We start from the raw sequence: 19,627 nt of genomic DNA, 5'->3' as shown, positions 1-19,627 counted from the left end.
CCAGCACCTCAACCTTCTTCCTATTCACATCATTAGAAGCTCTCTCTCCACAACAAAAGCTTCCTGACTAGAAGGGGATGTTATTTCCAGGCTAGCACAAGATACATAATAAACAACTAAAATTTAAAAAAAAAAGAAAAAGAAAAAAATTCTTCCATTATAAACACTAACAGCTGAATAATATCAGATGCAGACTGCCCTGATTTCCATCTAATTAATTTATCACCAGAAAGACCTGCACTTCAGCAGCAGCTGACAACACTGCAAATACTACTTGAGTCAGCACCAGGGTAAACATTAAGCAGCTTGTTTTATTCAAATAAAGTGTTGTATTCTCATATCTCTGCACTTTGTACCACAAACTTACTGCAAAAAAATTCACCTGGATTAGGCAGGAGTAGGAAGTGGCTGTGGAAAGAGTTTTATCCAAAGACTCACCCTTTAATGATCTTTGTGTATACAAATGACAGCTGAGTGGTAATTAATGAATTTCCCCTAAAAACCAAATAAACCAACAAAAAATAGCAGTATGCCAAGTGACCTGCAATGTAACTCCAGGGCATAAGACACAAGATTTCCGCCTACAGCTCTTGTTGCTAAGTGCCAGCTCCTGGTTAACACCAGCGCTGTTACCCACCCCTCCCCACAAACACTTCGGTTGGCTCCTGCTCAGCCCTGCTCTTCCATAGGGAAGGATCTCCCACATTCCCCTCGGAGGCTCTTTGCCCTCTCCCCCAGACTCCCCCTTGGCACCCCTTTCCCTCTCTGCCCTCTGTCTCCTTGATGCCAGGAGTCGAAAAAAACTACACCTCAACTTCTGCCCAGGCTTTTTTTCCTGCAGACTGCACACCTCCTGCTGACAATTCATTTGCTCTTTTATCTTCCTCATCTCCCACCCTTCCCTCTTCTTCTATTCTGGGCAACTGTTTTTAAAAAAACCTCTATCATTTGATCTTCACATGCCTGGCAATGTTATTTTCCCAATTTCACTTTGTTTCCCCACCTCCTTCACTCCTCATCCAAAGCATTTTTAACATTTTCTCACTCAGAAGCTTTTTCTGCAAGATGCAAGAAGCCAAACACCACAAGTTTAGTCAGTAAGTGGAACTCATTGAAATGACTTTGCAAAGCTGTGAAACACTTACTTGGGAATTACTTTATTCAAAATAAAAATACATTGAAGCAAAGTAATTTTAGAAATAAAGATATTTGCAGCATTCAGAAACAGTCATCCACTTATCTGAGCATACATTTTTCAACAAGGCATTTGAGATGCTTCCTCTGCTAAAAAAAGGAGAAGGGGAGGATACATTTACAAAAACAAACCAACTTTGCTACCACTCTTTACAGTTTGCCAAAGATGGCAACACACCTTGAAAACCACAGATTTTGCTGCTTTTATGCTATTGTTTAGTTACTTTTATGGTATCCTATGAAAATTTCAATGCACCTGGAAGGTATGAAAGACAGGTCTTTATTGTCATTTCCAACAGAATCCTGTATTCTAGCACACCTTGACGTGGTTGGAACTTCCAGTAGTTTTAGCCTGTCACACATTGCAGCATTTGATTACAGGTATCACCAAAAAACACATTCTCAAAGTAGTATTTGTAGAAGGCTAATTCTCAAAGGACAGTTTTCAAAGGTGACATTTTAAACTAAACTCAGCAGGCAAAACAAGCACAAATATGTACAGTTTCACATACCAGGGGATTATGTGAATTGCATCTTCTTTGGAATCTGTAAAAAAATACTAAAGTGCTTTTCAAATGTGTCCTCATTGATGAAAAGGACAGGTATTTTGTACAAGTGATCAGTTGCACACCATCATTATGTTGTTTAAAAAGGCATTTCAACAGAAAGATAAATATTATCAGCATTTAATTTTAGCTTCTCAATTAAGCATAATTTTAGGATTTCCAGACAAAAATCCCAACTCTACAGAATCTATTTATTCATTGGAAAATACAAAATTAAATTAAATAAAGTGCTTAATTCTCCAGTACTATCTGGTTTTAGAGCAAGTTCACTGGCATTGGTACCAAAATCAACTTTTTATTGTACTAAGTTTTCAAAAACTTCATACCAAAAAACCAGACCCACAAGCCTATACAGTCCAAAGTTAACCTAATTAAATTGAAAAGAATTGAAAGTTCTCACACAAACAGTGGGATACCTGACCAACCAAATACATAATTCAAAAATTAAGGCACTCTGTTATTCAAAACAGGTAACAGAAAACCTTAATTTGAATGCATAATAACTATCTTACAGTCTTTGTTAGGCACTACCTGGCTTATAAAACTTCAAGGTTAAAAGTGACAAAACCATACATTAATTTAAAGCTGAAAAGTTGTCTCTTCTTTTACAATTTAAGTTTTGTTTCAGCTATAAAATACCGAATTCTAAATTACATTCAAATTCACATTCCAGTCTTGTAAACTTGACATTAGGAGGGCTCCGGGTATTCTCTAGATCTTCAGTGAGGGGGAAAAAAATATTTAGAAGAGTATATAAAAACTCAATTAATGTGATATGAAATTCTGATAAATCAAAAGGAGTGTTAAGAGATTGAAGAATGATTAAGAACAACCATTTAAAGGTTAGTTGTTATACAGTCCCCCAAAAGATCACTTTCCATGTTTGAAACACAAAGCAAGACTGAGTGCCCTGTTCTGAAACAATTAATGAGGTTTCCTTGGCAGCTGGTTTGACAGTGGTTAATTGCACTAAGATTCTTCGTGTGAAAAAAGTACTGATACACTAATGCTGTATGAACTACAGATCCTTTTAGTCTGTATGGAGATAATAAGGAGAGAGCCATTATATCCAAACCTCGAGTTTGTCAGCTTCCTCCTGTTCCTGGTAAATGTATAAGCAGTACCTGTACTGCTGCAGTGATGCCGTATTTGAAGACTCCAGTTCCCAAAGCCAGAGGTTGTGGCAGTACTGTCCACACTGCCTGTGGATGAAAAACCTGAGCACCAGCCTCCACTTCAGAACTACACACTGTAGACTGTAGTGTTTGTGTTTTCCCAGTGAGCAGCTGCTGGTCCCGTCCAGCCTGCAGCCACTGCTGCCATGAGGTAAACAACGAATGCCAAGAGGCAGCACAGACGTCTTGAATATGTTTGGCACCAGAGAGAACAGAGTTCTGCTGATTCTTGTTAGAGAAGTCTGCTCTTGTTTGTATTCTGAGAGAAAACATCTGCATCCCGATGCTGCACACTCATTTCATGCTAAGAATATGGCATATTCAAGGATTTGGCCTCAAATCCTGGCTTTTCCAGCTTGGTACCTGCTTTTTTATAGCGAGCCCTGAAACTCAAGGATATTTGGATCCAATCGACTACACCTATAAGTTAGTTGCAAAAAATTATTTAAGCCCAGTTATAATCTTGGTTTTCACAGAAAATGCTAACAATCAATTAATTAATACTTTTAATATTACACAATGTGCTTCACTCCTTTGGTAAATGAAATGTTTATGTGTGGCTTTCACAATTTTTTACAATTACTATTTGCCAGAACAGTGACAAACGTTTTGGACCATTCTCCCATAATCAACATTTGACAAACTGACCATAACAGACAGAGGTTAAGCCCACCAAGTTTTAATATCAAATTAAAAACTATGCTGTCAGTTCATTTGTGGAATGCAACAGATGACAAAAAAAATCTTTTTTCCAGAAGGCTAAATGGATCATTCTCACTGACTAGGAAAGCCTACACAGCTGGGGTTATTTTCTGGAAAGAAAGTAATAAAATAAACTGGAAATAGTAAAAAAAAAAAAAAAAAAAAAAAAAAAAAAAAAAAAAAAAAAGCAGTATTTTAAAAGTGCAGTACTTCTTTGCTTAATCTTTTTGATACTGTATCATTTCTTCAAAGCTATTATGTTGAATGGACATGGAGCTAAAGTCAGACCAAACCTTCCCTCCATAGATGGTTTTGCAGCATTTTCAGGGTACATAAAGGTAAAACTTTGCATAAGACTTGAAAAAATCAAGAACAGCTCCATTTTTGCCAACTGCTCTCCCATGCACACACGTTTACCTAAAGAACAGTTAGAAGAGAGGTATTACTGGCTTTATACAGTTGACCTATTTGTTAACACACATGTAATTCCTGTGTTCCTGTGCTACCATAGTCCAGAAAATGCACAAACTACTATTTAGCTATGACCTCTGAAGCTCTGGTCTCCTGTATATGACTCTAAGCCTTGCTCAGCTGTACTCGTTCATATTAACAATATTTACATCCACAGCAAAAGTAGTATCAAACGACAATTCATAATTTCTGTCTGGTGACTGGCTGTTTAGGAACCCAAACCATTCTGCAAGCCACCAACTGTGATAATAAATCTACTTCTATAATTGGTCCTATGTGCAACTTCTACATCTCTCATCCCCAAGGCCCTACACTTGAAACATCACCAGCCACCCACCAAGCTAATGACTCCATGTGGATTATCTTACCCATTCCAAAAGGAATGAATGACTCTTTCTTTATTAGCTGGCCATTTTCATCCAGAAATCTTGATGGTTGAAATTCATCTGGCTTCTCCCAAATGTTCGGATCTCTGTGTACTGACCACAGGTTGGGCACAATCACACTACCCTTAGGAATAGTATATCCCTGGAGCACTTTAAACAAAAGCAGAGACACAGATGTGACAAGTTACTAGAAGGAAACATGGGGAAAAATAGCAGTAAAAAGACAACAAGAGTATGTCACAAAAAATTATTTTGATCCCTAGCTGTGGGCTGCAAATGTGGCAAAAGCTGAAGGCAAAAGTGAGCTCTGCTACCCTGCCTGAGTCATAATCACACAAGCCTGAGCAGCTGGAAAGACACCAAGATACACCAACAGCTTCTGCAGGGAGAAGGAAGCAGCAGTTGTCAGAAATGCACTCTGCAGCACCCCAATATTGTGACCCACTTTCCTCCTGCTCCTGTGCTGTCACAGAGCCCCACCACAGTCAAAGGATGGACTTTGAACTGTTGTGACACAAGGGTTTTGAAATGACTAGTCTCATTTCAGCTTGCTGCATCTCACTCTCCTGCAAATCAAAACATTTGGGAAAGCAGATCAATTCAGTAATAGGTTTTAAAGCTGAGTATTGCTCTCTCACACCAACTTTGGCCAGTCTCAGCTATGTCTATGAAAACACACAGATGAGTTGGAAGACTCATTTCTTAATATTTCCTGTATGTGTGGAGGTCAGTGGTATAAGACTTTAGCAAACCAATTACTCTAAACTGATGCTTTCAGACCTCTGTGTCAGAACACCAAGAACAGCTCTGCTCTATCAGGTACAAAGCTGCAGTCTCAGCTGCCAGCTATGACTTAGCACATTAGTCAGTACAAGCTGATCCCCAGAGAAGACATCACTTGAGATTAGAAAAACTGCTGGATGTCAGGTCAGACATGCTGCTTACATAGAGAACTCTGTCAGGGCCTCCTGCTTCCTATAAAGGACATTTTACATATTTGTTTTATGGCTCTAATACGTAAATGAGGTCTTTGTAAATTATCACTAGATGTCCCATCAGATTTTCAGCTCCAGAGGAAACGCTATAGTAATGAGTCTCTAGAAATGCTTACCAGCAGTTTCTGAGGCCATTCGAGGAATAGAAAGGGGAACAACTGCAGTCATCCTCTGCACTTCCATAATGGTTGCCTCTGTGAAGGGCATTTGAGCCTTGTGAGCAAGAGAGGGAACTTTGTCACGTCCTAGAACTGCTTCAATTTCTGCATGTACTTTCTCTATTCAAAGGAGCAAGAAAAATAAAGACATAATATGTGAGAAGACATCATCTCAATTTCATCTGACTGTACTTGCTTCACTGTTTACATAGATTTCTCAAGACTTACTTCAAGATGTGATTCCTAGCTGAAACACCTATGCCAACATTAGCCTTAGGAACAAACTCAGGTAAGAAGAAAACAACCAAGCACAATCTTGACAACACTCAAGAAAGCTACTGAGCTGACAGACCTTGCTAGCACTTCAGTATTGGAAAAGTCCTGCTGCTACTCCAAACATATACATAACCTTACTTTAAGAGTTTAATTATACAGTCGTTTGAATGACGAAAACACCAAGATTCTGCTCTGCAAATAAAAACTTGAACAGTGAGAGAACTGCATGCAGTGTGTGCCTGAGTGTGAAGAGATGGGAAAGTTTTTCATGCAGTTGATTTAGATACTTCATTCTGGAGCAGGAATTCTGGTGCTGTTACTGCAAACGTTGAAGCCATTTAACTCATTCTTGCTTTTTCCTACTTTCTATTCACAGAACCTAAACTCAGCTATTCCCCATTTCCCCCAAAAGCAGCAGAAGATGCTCCTTTCCCTTTGCAGCCCTCCTGCAAAGTCAAAAAAATTCATGAGCTTATCAACTTCCTCATTCATGGGGAGAAAAAAATATCAAATTATTTCCTTGTCCCTTTCATTTCACTGAAGGCTCAGCACACAAGTAATTCTCTTCATAGAAGTTTCCAAGATTTGCTTCACCTATATACACACAGATGATGCGCCTCTTCTTGCAGGTAACTTGCAATCTGGCTACACCACAAAAGACAATCTTGAAAAAGGAGACCTCAAAACTAACCTTTATTCAATAATAATAAAAGACAGTTTTTATGTTTTACCCTTTATATCCTGCATACTTTGTGGTTGTTCCACTTGTCTTTTCCAACCAGGCTGCTGCTACTCTGAGTTTTTTCTCTTTTCTCTCTTTAGCAGTGATACAAGATTAAATAAAAGCTCAATGCAAAAAAACTGTCCCAGTTTCCCCAGCAGCATCCCCAAGTGCTGCCTGAACTGTCTGAGGAGCCACTGCTGCCACCTACTGGGTTTGCCCCAGAAGAAAAGCCCATGCATGAGGAACATTAAAAACCACAAAAAATACAGCAAGAGATGTGCTGACAGAGTGGCTCTCCAGTACTTTCGTTGTGGGGGTTTGCTACTTTTATCAGGAACACATCATAGCCCTATATTCAGGCATGTATGTTCACAGTAATCTAAACAAATAAATAATTTTTTTCAATATTAAAAAAAAGAGACTGTCTCAAACCAAATGTCACACCAGTGCTTTATCCTGAACAACTCATTTGTTCAGCGTTTCTAAAAATACAAGGAACTATACAGAGAGCAGCCAAACAGCAGCCTCTGCAACAGCATGTTAATTGAACTGCTATACAACTTTTCATATATTTAAAAATCTCAATGATCTTCAGAAGTCAAGGACCAAAACAAAGTCAGGGAACAGAACAAACCAAATACTACCCATGGCTTCAGCACCATATTGTCCATCCACATCATTCTCTATTTCCGTGTAAAAAGCAAAACTGTTTCCAAAGAGAAAAATATTTTTTTTTCCTCTGATAGCTCTTAGTTTCCCTTCCATGACTGCAAGCAACTTTTGCTACTTCTAAAGGATACACAGTTCAGGTATTTTCTGTAGGGAGGAAATACATTTAAGAGAAATGTATTACCTAGAATAAAAAAGGGGGCCCATACATAGCTCCAAGGCAATCAGGATATAAGGAATGGGATACTAAAACTGATACAGTCTGGACTACTGAGCATATTTAGATTGCTTGACAAGAGCCACAGTGTAAGGGGAAATCAGAGAGAGGTAATAAAGCTGTTAGAGATCAGCAGAACAGTGAAAATTGACTAGCACATACACATACAGTACCAGGCAGAAGGAAAAAATGTTAAAAAAAAACAAACACAAAACTCCTCTGGATTCCATTTCTGTAATTTAGAATACATCTAATCCATGTAACTGCATATCAAGTCAAGCAGTGATAACACGCAGCATTAAAACAGAAGAATAAGCCTGTGCAATAAAAGTTTACTTTACATTTGTCCCCAGTGAACTTTCTCCCATCTACTGCACTGGGGCCCAGTTTTGCAGTTTGTTTGACTTTGTGCAATAAACTATGATCTTGACCTATTTGAAGAGATTTTTCCAAACAGATCCAACTCAGTGTAGGTGAGACTACTACCAGTCATGACCCACTTAGTTTTGAAAAATTCCAAAACCAGAGATTCTGTTAACTCTCAGGGCAATCTGCATCACTCCTTTGCTATGTTGACAGGGCAATTTCTTTTCCTGGTATCTGATCAAAATTTTCTTGTTGTAGGCTGTTTCCACTGCTTCCCTTCCCTTCCCTGCACACCTCAGGGGAGACTGCCTCCATTTTCTTAGCATCTTTTGATCAGACAGTTGTAGACAGCATAAGGTCATCCTTCCCTAACACTGGGCCAATTTGTTCTGCCTCTGTTTGTGTCCCCCCATCCCTCATCCTCCCCCACCTGACTGCTCTGAGCACTCCAGACTGATGGGGAGAGGCCCTCTAGCAACACTGGCAGCTGGTGCTGTGCATTTGTGCAAGTCCAGTTTGCTTAAGCTGTCTCTGATGTGATCCTGCTCTACAGCAGGCAGTGTTTTACTTCCCCAGACTCTGCTACAGAACCTCCCTGCTCAGGGGAGCCATAAAAGCAGACCTTAGCACTTTGGTCTTCATACATGTATCACTACTACATGCCTGGAATGTTACAACTGCCAAAGTCTTTCAAACGTGCTAAAGTTCCCTGGAATTGCATGGGAATGATAAAGTTGTACCAAACCAGAAGAAATTCACAGATTAAAGAGCCATTTAGCACTTAATACACAGCACTAACCCAGAAATCATCATAGAACAGCAGGATAGAAGATGTCTGATTACATACCAGCCTTTCAAATCACACATACAACATGAACCACTGGCTCTCCAAATGATTTCTTCACTGTCACTGCTTGCTTCTGTTTCTGAGCATCCATCTGGAGCTTTACAGTCAGGAATAAATCACCTAGAAGAAAAGTAATCATACCTTGTACTTCAGGGTAAAGAGACATGTAGAGCAGGCACCACAGCAACGTGTTGGAAGTAGTATCTGTGCCAGCGATGAAGAGATCACCAATGATAAAAAACAGGTAATCATCATTAAAACTGCTCTCCTTGTTGTTCTTCTCTTCCTCCGCGTGGATGAAGTACATATCAATGAAGTCCCTGGGATTTGCTGCATCCAGCGTATCCCTGTGCTGGGCAATTATTCTCTTCAGAAAAGCAGTAATGTCTAACTCCGTTTGCCGAAGCTCCCGGAAAGGCCCAAAGGGAAGGTAGTAGAGCCACGGGCAGATGTTGACCAGGATCATGTAGCTGTTCACGCTGAGCTCCAGGGCACGGGCCATGTTCTTCAGCATCGTCTTGAACTCATCATCCTCGTAGTTAAAGCGCTTGCCAAAGGCCATGGAACAGATAACATTGGACACTGCGTTGCGAATGATTGGGAAGGGATTAAATGAATCCTTTCCATGCTTCAGCATTTCTTCCTTTACAAAGTTCAGCTCCTCGATGATTTTAGGCTCTAAGCTGTGTCTCCCTACTCCAAAATGACGCAGTGTTGAGAGAGAGAATTTCCTCTGTTGCTTCCAGACAGGGCCATAAGGTGCAAAAATAACACCTGAAAGAAAAACGGAGAGACTGAAAGCAAAATGCCAACTTTCAATTAGAAATAGTTAGCCATGCCTGCAACCCAAGAGCAAGAAGAGAAGGAAATCATACACACGAAATCTCTTCCAAGCACCTGTCTAGGATCTAAAGGAAAATCACAAGGTTCTTTATTAAGCTTTTGGGAAATCCTGTCTCTCCTTTTCCTCATCACTGAAACAAATATCCAAGTTACATCACTAGTTTCACTAGACTTTGCAAGACACAGATGGAGAAGAGGGAACAGTTAATCTGGGATATATGTTAGACATAGCCTTTTCTCCCCAATGTCCTGAGATATGAACTTCTTCAGCAAGGTATAACAGAAGTCATTAAAACACAAACTGATTTGTGTTTTTTCTCCTTCGTGTTATACAAACTTCTCAACACTTTTTGCAAGTGTGTCTATTACAAGAGAGCTTTATCTTTAAGTTATAATAAAAATACAGGACACTCACACTGCAAGAAAACTGGGAAGGTGAAAACAGGTTCAGAGACACTTGGCAAAATCCTGCTTGATATGCATCTCAACAGTTTTGATGCCTGTAGGCAATTGTTATGCATGACTGTGTCATTATGAAACACCATTTAAATTAAATCCCTATTACTCACTTTCAAACAGAAACATCTCTTATGTTGAATTAGAAGACCACACCAAAGACACCATAGGGTAACAAATACACAACCTGCAATTTCTAATGTACTCCATGGTTAACCTGAGAAAGTTTAGTCATCACACATGATCTGGTTCTGGATTTGTTCTTCTAGCAAAACAACACCACTTTTTATTTTTATTTTTTTCTGAAAACAGAAAGTTACTTTGTAAAAGCAACATCAATTCCTCTGTCAACTGTAAACCTTAAAGTTGAATTTAAAAGGAGAAATGACCATAAGAAAACAGAAGTAGTACATAAGTACTAGAAGATGCATCATATTTCTATATTTTACTTTTCTATATTTTACAAGCAACACTTGTTAACACAAACACAGCATTGCAGAGGCTCAGTCGTCTCCTCATGCCAACATTTCTATTACAAGTTAATGTTCCTAGCCCTTAATGCTAAAATAATACAAACACATGACCTAGCTTCAAACATCCTAAACAAGAACATTAGGAAGAATCAGGACAAGCTCAGAGTCAGCTGAATTTCATCTTCTCTGCATGAAGACATTCCTCAGGCAATCTATTCAAATGCCCACTCCCTGGCCCCTCAAAACACAGAACCAAAAACTTTCCAGATTTCCTCTCTCAACTGTTTCCTGTTAACCTACTTGAGGACACCAGTGCTAAGTGAAAAAACAGGAGTATTTGGGGCTGCATTTGGCCAAGAACAAACCAGACCTATTGTCTTGAATGTAAAAGAGACTTGCCTAGGCCCACAGAAAAGCTAACACCAACAACAAATGTCCCCACACACAGTGAGCCTCTCCAGCAGTCCTGCAGAAAGCATCAGTGTTTTCTAATGTCCCCAACCCCAAACTACTGCAGAATACTAACAATTGATCTGTAAATTGGGAAAGAATTACATAGAAGACAGATTAAGGAAGAAGAAGAAGAGCATAAATACAAAACAACAGAGGTAAGAGAAGAGAGCAAACTCTCAACTGCATCCTGAACAAGCTACAATAATGGAATAGTCCTTTGCTGATTTCAAAGAAAATCTGCCTGCCCTAAAAAGTGAAGTTACTGAGCACAGACGTCTCTACTCTTAAAAAAAACCCCAAACAACAAAAACAACCTCTCTTGTAAAGAAATTAAAGCAAAGCAAAACAAAAAAAAACCTGAAGGCCATACAATAATAAATTCTGAAGCAACAATAACTAGGACCTCATGCTCACTACAGAGGCCTAATTTTTATGAGCTGATAATGAAACCCTTTCAATACAACCAACAAACTCAGAAAACCAGAGAGTTTGTTTTATTCCCCCTTTTTACACAAAAAAATTCAAACCCTCACAAGTGGCAAAGGCTTACTTATTCTTCATCCCCTGCATTTTTTACTGCTAGCTCTAGTGCTGCTACAATCCAGAGAACGTTGACAAATACAGCACTCATGACATTTAATAACATTCAGCTTCTGTGTTGCCAGATGTCCACATGTGGATATGCACAGGGCAGGGCTATAAAGGCAGACAACCACTCTGACTCCACATACTCTGAAGATTCAGTCTTTGCTACCTCTCATAGCTATAGAATACAAAAAAGTAAAATACTAAAATTAGACCACAGAAATATCTTGTTTCTCTCCAATCTACTACCTCTCGTTCTGCAAACATATTTGATGATGAATTAAGACTGAGAATTGACTACTACCTTCTCCCTTAAGGTCTTATGGCATTTTCTATCCAGCCAAGAAGGCCTCCCTTAGTTGCTAATCAAGTTGCTGAAATGTAGTATTTGCCATTTCTGATACTTCTACCTGCTCTCCCCCAGGCACAATTATTTTCTTTGCATCTTACTTGCAGCAGAACCACACAGCTGACATAAGCCCCTCTTTCTTCTATACCATACCTGGCAGGGCAGCTCAAGGTAAAGACAAAACTATTCCAGCAAATGTAGCTTACAAGAAAATATCTCTATAATAGCTCACTTATAAAATGAAGGAACCCAAAATGGACACTAAACCTCCCAGAGCTGTAGTACCCAAATTGTAAGTGGTAGAGCTGAAGTTACCCATCATCCTGCCCTGTTTCCTTTCCTAGTACATACTAACACAACTGCTGCTGTCCTGACCTGCAGAAACACCTCACCCACAAACTCCTGAAATTATCACCCAAACCCATCTTAAGAGGCCTCCAGTTTGAGCGCTGTAACCCATCTGCCACCCCCACGAACCACAGATGAAAAAAGCAACACTTGTTAACACAAACACAGCATTGCAGAGGCTCAGTCGTCTCCTCATGCCACCACTAAATCCAGGGCTGCACAGGGACAGCATCTGCAGCTTCCACTGGCATTTGGAGAACCAGCTTGTGGGGGCAGTGGCCCCACTCCCACATTGACCCTTTGTGCCCTCAGAACACACCAGCCCTGTGGTTCACTCGACAATACGCCTACATCTGGGGCAATCCAGCATGCTGCTAACATGAGCACTATGGAATAGCTGGGGATGTTCTATGGACCACTGGGCAGCCCTGATGCTGCAGTCCTCACGCCTGAGCACAGCTACGGTGACCCTACAGATAAAACCAAAGCCAGAGCAACACAATGTCCCTGCCACAGTGCAACACAGACAGGCACAGTCCCTGGGCTGCTTGCAGCATGCTCTGGCTATGGACATCAGGTTCCTGGCATGGCCAGCTCTCCTGGAGCACCCACTGGTGAAGCTGCCAGCTGCCCTGGCTACTCTTTGCTTCACCATATTCAAACGAATCTGACAGAGAACAAGAAACATATGAAATTCACAGCATTCAAGGAGAAAGAAATCTACCATGAGCCTGAACATGAGGTTTTACAGCACTGCTAAAATTATCTAACTCCTCTTCCCCTTTCCTCCTCCAGTTCTTGCTGAAGTACTGTACCTAAAAATACTCATGCATGATAACAACGTGCCAGTAAGATCTGTCTTGGAACAATATCATTAAACCAACAAAATTAATTTTTTTTTTTTTAATTTTATTCTTTAAACTAATTTCAGCAATGGTGCCTGATAGCATTTTAATAAACATGATCTAGCTCACTCACTTTCTTCTCTCTTTACTAGGGCAATTCTGGTATAGGAACAAAAAAAAAAAAGAAAAAGAGATAAATGTTTCATGCACTTAAAAACCAGATTTCCCTGTCCTTGGAAAAAAATAAAAATAGGGAAGATTCACAACAAGCTAGCACACTAAGAAGCCTTCTGGGGTCCACCTCCTAAACTCAAAAAGGGTAAGTATATTTCCATAAACACTGAGATCAGTAATGACCTAAAAACTAAACATGAAGAAATTCTACCTGCAGTATTGTCAGCATTTGTTTAAACCCCTCATGCCTTTTTCCTGCAAAAGCTATTAACTCTCCTTTGGACTCTTAAGAAAAAAAGACAACCAAACCCAAACAGGCTCAGTAAGTTCTGACAAGCAGAATAACACATTTGCAAATATCTCAGCAACAGTAGCTTGTACATAGGCAGCACGGACTGTGCAGCCATGGGACTCCTAAGCAGTCTAATCTCTGCCACCCCTAGTAAGACCTGGGGGAGTGAACAGTTTTGTACCACTGCCCAAGTACTTGAAATTTCTTCTCCTCACACAGCCAAAATCAGAAAGCCCGCAGGTGACAGACCAGCTGTGCCTTAAATCCCTGCACAAATGCCAGTCACAGAAACAACGAGGTTGGAAAACACCTCTGAGACTGATTCCAACCCATGACCGAACACCACCTTGTCAACAGGACCATGGCACTGACTGCCACACCCAGCCTTTCCATGAACAGCTCCAGGGACGGTGATTCCACCATCCCCCTGTGCAGTCCATTCCACTGTCAAACCACCCTTTCTGTGGAGAAATTCCTCCTAATGCCCAACTTAAACTTCCCCTGGTGCAACTTGAAGCCATTTCCTCTTGTCCTATCCCTTATTACCCAGGAGACCAACCCCGCCCTGGCTACAAGCTCTTTTCAGGCAGTTGGAGAGAGAGATAAGGCCTCCCTCCCCTTGAGCCTCCCCTTCTCCAGTGTAAACCACCCCAGCAGCTCCTCAGTCCCTTTAGAGCACACAGAGCCAAAGGCATCGGGCGCTTCAGTCACCCAGAGATGCTCCGTGCTGCACCGCCAGCTTCGCGGGGATGCTGCACCTCAAGGCAGGGCGAGGTTCTCTCTGTCTCCTTTCTGTCAGCAGCAGGGCGAGGGACACACGCGAGGAGCAAAAAGCAAGCAAATAGTTCAGTCCACAATTCGTGGGAGTTATTTATAAATTTCGGCAGAGCAGCCCTCGGTCCTGAGCACCCTGGTCCCGAGCACCCCTGGCCATCACCGGGCGTGCGGCAGCTCCCCGGGCAGGACTCGGGGTGCCCCGGGCACTTACCCTTGTGGTGGGTGATCATGAGGACGATGGGCACGGAGGGCCGGTCGCTGAACACCTCCGCCTTCTGCACCAGCGCCTCCCGCACCGCCCCGAAAGTGTTGAGGATGATGAATGGGCGGCTGCCCACGAAGAGCCGGAAGATGCTGCCGTACATCTTGGTCAGGCCGGTGAGGAAGACATGGGGCGAGAAGGCGGGGGAGATCCGGTCGCCCTTCACATCCATGGCCCACCTGCGCAGCAGCGGAGGCGGCAGAAGGGCGAAGGCGAAGTTGCCCACCAGCGGCCAGGGCGCGGGGCCCGGCGGCAGCCCCGACAGCGCCCGCGGCCACCGCCGCAGCAGCCAGTAGCAGCCGAGCCAGCACAGGGCCACCAGCAGCAGCTCGGTGGCCGTGGGCGGCCGCAGCAGCCACGTCCGAGCTTCCGTGCTCGTCCCCGCCATCTCCGCGGGCAGCGGCACCGCCGGGCTGGGCCGGCCGCCGGCGCGTAGCGGTTTAAGATGGCGGGGGCGGGCGGGAGGCGAGGCCGCGGCGCCCTGACCCCGGCCCGCCGGCTGTGGGCGGGAGCGGGCCCGGCCCGGCACCGCCCCGCGGCCGGCAGCGCGCCGCGGAGCCCGGCTTCGTGAGGGATTGAACGTAAACCCGCGTGTCCTGCTCCTGTAAATAAACCAACAATAACAACGAAAGTGAGCGCTCCTCCCCACCCCCCCCGCAGGACTTGCTTTCAAATGCTCCTCACGCAAATAGCTATTTTTTTTAGCGGTTTAGAAGGGAAGGAAATGCAGATGACCTTTTTTCCCGTTTCCCAAACACAAAAACCCGCAGTTCGAAACTTTCTGTTTCCAGGCCAAAGACGAACCTAGAATCATGTCCCAGCTCTGAAATTTTAGAGGAAAGGGCACTTGAAATTTTTTTTAGGGCACTTAAATTCTAGAGGAGAAAGACATGTAGCTCTCCTCCTTTCTCTCCAATAAAATAGCAATAAAAACCCCCCAAACACAGACACAAAAACCCAAAACACACCCAAACACCCCAATCCCCCAAACCCACCCAGAACTGGTTTTGAGGGTAACTTTCCCCTCCCTCTAGTAAACACCTTAGTGCACTTTTCCCAGCGGATCAGCAATATAAAATTTAACCCCTAGAGAGGTAATTAGATGTCAAAACCTGCCACTGTCTGCTCTTCCCAATAATTTACTGCAGCACCAGTGGGTTTAGTAAGTGCTCTTGATATACTCTTACTAATAGAGAAAAGTATTCCTGTTTTGCCCTCAGTGCTCCTTCTATAAGGTGATCCCCAAAAAAATGGACAGAATAAAGGGAGTTTTCCCATTAAAAAGGGTTTTGCTAAACAAACTTTTTTTTTAAACAGTTGAACATTCAGTAAAGATAGTGACAAGTTGCTTATAAAATAGTGGCTGAACTGTATTAAAAAGGTTTTATTGCAATTATACAGAAGTTACAGCAATTTCAGAAATACATAAAGCTTTAAATGGTCAAGGTCAGTTTTCCTCTGAGCAATTAAGGCAACTGTCTCTTTAATCTAAACAGCAAAGGGACATTTTACCAGCCATGGATTGAACAAAAGACAAAAACTAGGAACAGATTTAGACTGGCAGAATAGAATACAGCGTTTATTTTGTCCATATTTGGCAGAAATTCAGCAGCTAATTACAATGTACACAAATAAAATGCATCTATTAGAAAAAATATATAAAAACAGATCAAAATTTAGCTGAACTAAAGATATTTTAAATCTGAGTCTCCAGAAAAGTTTAAGTTCTGTAGTGTGAAAATAAGAAGCTAAGGTATTCAGCACAGCTGAAACACATAACTGTTTTTGTCTGTTTTCTTTGTACAAGAGTAATCTAGCCTCACTTCCTTCTCAGTCTAGTCAAGAAGCTGAACTAGATTTTAAAAATGCCTTCCTTCCCTATCTATGCAGCTGAAAGTTTGGTTTCAGTGGTATATGGCCAGGATGTCCAGAGATTAAATTGCACATTAATTTTGATAAGGAAATATGATAAATTTCAAAATTTTAAGTGATAAAATAACTTTTCCTCTAACATACCAGTATATAAGTGGATATTTCAAGTTAAAATAATAGCTGTTGCAACATTAAAATCTGTTTCTTCAATTTAAATTAGAACCAAGTAGCCTCTTTTTAAAGCATTAAATTAACAGCAAAACATATCCAAGTACTTTACTAATATTCTGCATACCCCTAATAACTACATATACAAGCTTTAACACTACAGTATTTTCCATGGAAATCCTTCCTGTTCAGTCCTAGTAATAAAAACCACACCCCCTTTAATTCTGCATTTAAGGAAACACCATTCTTCAAACTCTTTTACCCCTAACTAAGTAATCAAAGAATTTGGTAACTCCACTTTTAACAGGTCAAAAAATAGCTCCACATAACAAGCAAACAAAAATTCCCACCAGAGTAAAGACTATAATGAAAAAAAGCATTAAAAATAGAGTAGTTCAAAGGAACTAATTTTTCCTTAAACATAACCAAGTTACAGAGTTAAGGCCCAAGAAGAAGCATTGGAAGTTTAATTAACAAAGTAAACTCTCAAAAGCAATATCATATTCTTTGCTCAAACTTTATCTTAATCTTTAAATTCTATCAACACTTAGGACTATTGACCAGCTGTTCTCTGCAGCTGCTGACAGCACCCATTCTCTTCAAGTATGGGCTATGGTTTTATATGCTTTATTTGAGCTTGCAGGCAACTTAAGGATTTTTACTTCCACAGGCACTTCATTCATAAAAACACACTCCTCACCAAAAGCACACTGAAAATATTTTAAAGTTCTGAGTTACACTAGTGCACTGAAACATGTTTCTGTAAAGCTAAAAATCTCCACTTTTGGTCAAGTGCATGTCACATGCTCATAAAGGTTTTGTTTTTGCAGGGCATTGAAACATGCAGCCATTTGCCTCTTAATATTTCTGTAAGTATTGCACTTTTTGGAAATTAAAAAAATACAGTCCATTTTCTCTGAAGCATCTAGTAATTAAGACAGGAAAATTATATTTCAATGTGGCTTAGAACTATTATGGATGACTTTGTTCAATCTTTGGCTTTTCCAAGGGTCCTACTATAAAAACAGGCACAGTGAAAGTAGGAAGACAACCCAGACTATTGTTCCTAGACTATCCACCTTCACACAACAAAAACCCCACCCAGCCCTAGATAGTGGGCTTGTTTCTGCTTTAAATTAAGTTACTCTAAACATGGAATATTCTTTGCACTGATACAGAAATTCCATCAAACAGATCTTAGGGAAGCCCATTTACTTCTTGAAGTACTAGGTGGAAGTGGTTAAAGAGAATTTATTCTAGTACATGAAGCATAGCAACTTGGGGTACAACCACTTCAGAGCAGAGGGGTGTGCTGCAGTGCCACCAGTGCACCTGGGCATGGCACCCGCTCCGCACGCTCACGTGTCCAGGTGAATGCAGGGCATCATGCTCATCTAACAGCTGACTCCAGCAGGAATGCCATACCTACCACAGGCAGATACTTTCACAACTGTAAGCTCTCAAGTAATGGCCTTTAACAAGAACTAAAGGCTCAGTGTTCTCTGTGGATAGAAAGTATAGGTACTGCTGCCCAAAAAACGCCTGTTGGAACCATCTGGAAGTGCACTGTCCATTATATACAATAAAATCACAACCAAAGGCAGGGGGAAGGCAACAATAACTTCTGCAACAGAAGGCACAAGATAGTTTTCCTTCTTAAGAAAAAGTTGCTTGTGAAACTTTCAAACAAAGCTAGAAAATTACTTTGTTGTTTCACAATCTAAATAATCTAGTTTAAGGTTCTTTCACATGTTTTTACAATGTCCTACTGCGAACTGCCTTGACAATTATGTTGTTTCACTTCTGTTCTTTAGACAGCTACATGGTCATATCCATAACAAGTTGTTTGGGGTTTTTTAAAGTTTCAGCAAATTATACATCTACACTGTATAACCAGTGTCCTCCTAATACAGCTTTGTCCATTTCACATCCGCTCCCTCTGTCTCCTAGGCTTCAACAGTGATAATGAAGTCAGAGAATTATTTTATTAAAACTACCAGCCTGTCCCTTAATCCTACCTAGTGAAATTCTTAGATTTTCGACTGAGTTTCAGAAGATTAGCTATCCTAAATGTATGAAAATTTAGAATTGGACATATAATTTAGAAAAATGTACACTCCTAATGTTTTCCTGCATTAAAATACTATTTTTTGCCATTTTTATATATAACAAATAGAAAAGTGTTGTATTTATATAAAAAACATTTAGAGCAGGCTTAAAACGTAGAGAAATTTTATTTTATTGAAAGGTGTCACAACTTTCCTTAAGTGTTCATGTGTAATAAGAGAATACCAGCTCTTTATAATAGTTGAGATTATTAGCACCATAAATGGATATAAGGTTTTTGATTTTTAAAGATGTGGGTGGTTATGTAAATAGTCCACCTGTATTCATTAGTACACAGGCTGACAGTAAAAAATTTCAACTTGTATGTGACAAGTAAACCACATAGGACAATTTCTTCAACATGTTTTACCAAATTCACAGTTGACAGTGAAGTGACCATGACAGCACCTCTGGAGGGGAAAAGCTACAAGATGCTCCCATTATTGCTTTTTTTTAAAGTACAGCTAGTGCAATAGTTGGTTTTGGTTTGCGTTTTTTTAACAAAGTGAACAGATTGCAGCACAAATCACAACTCTAGCTCTAGTACCTTTTGCATACATACAGCAAACTGTAACACTCAGTTACCTGACAAAGTATCAGTTATAAAGTGTCATCCTGAAAGTTTTACAACATAAAAAGCCAACTCTGGCTAATTGTGAAGAATTTCCATGAAAATGACACACCCAATTTGCAAAGACCAAGTAGAAACTACAGCACCAAAGGTTTCTCAGTTTGCCAGTGTAATAGTCTGCTGCATGGTGTTTGCAGAACTGGACCCTGAAGCTACAGAACAAAGCCATTTTATCAGCTTCTTATCATGCACACATTACAGCGTTCTCATATTGCCTTGTAGGGTTCCTCAGCAGCCAGTGTCTTTT

At 40.8% G+C, this 19,627-nt stretch overlaps 1 protein-coding gene across 1 annotated transcript; it reads right to left on the bottom strand.

Moving 5' to 3' along the window:
* Positions 1-1,141: 1,141 nt before the first annotated feature.
* LOC120502779 (cytochrome P450 2U1) lies at positions 1,142-15,107 on the bottom strand. The gene is made up of 5 exons (XM_039710544.1): positions 14,553-15,107; positions 8,888-9,520; positions 5,606-5,767; positions 4,477-4,644; positions 1,142-4,054 (listed from the first exon to the last, which is right to left on the bottom strand). The coding sequence occupies exons 1-5, from the start codon at positions 14,989-14,991 to the stop codon at positions 3,876-3,878; spliced, it is 1,581 nt and encodes a 526-aa protein (XP_039566478.1). The 5' UTR covers positions 14,992-15,107; the 3' UTR covers positions 1,142-3,875.
* Positions 15,108-19,627: the final 4,520 nt, after the last annotated feature.

This window comes from Passer montanus, unplaced genomic scaffold, assembly GCF_014805655.1.
Source record: "Passer montanus isolate IOZ18808 unplaced genomic scaffold, ASM1480565v1 scaffold23, whole genome shotgun sequence".
NCBI lineage: Eukaryota > Metazoa > Chordata > Aves > Passeriformes > Passeridae > Passer > Passer montanus.
Note: the sequence above shows the minus strand (reverse complement) of the source record. Positions and strands in the feature narration are given on the sequence as shown.

Coding starts and splice junctions, on each gene's coding strand:
- LOC120502779 (XM_039710544.1), bottom strand. CDS start 14,991: ATGGCGGGGACGAGCACGGAAGCTCGGACGTGGCTGCTGCGGCCGCCC. Junction 9,521..14,552: donor CATGATCACCCACCACAAGG/GTAAGTGCCCGG, acceptor TTTTTCTTTCAG/GTGTTATTTTTGCACCTTAT. Junction 5,768..8,887: donor TCTTTACCCTGAAGTACAAG/GTATGATTACTT, acceptor TCCTTTGAATAG/AGAAAGTACATGCAGAAATT.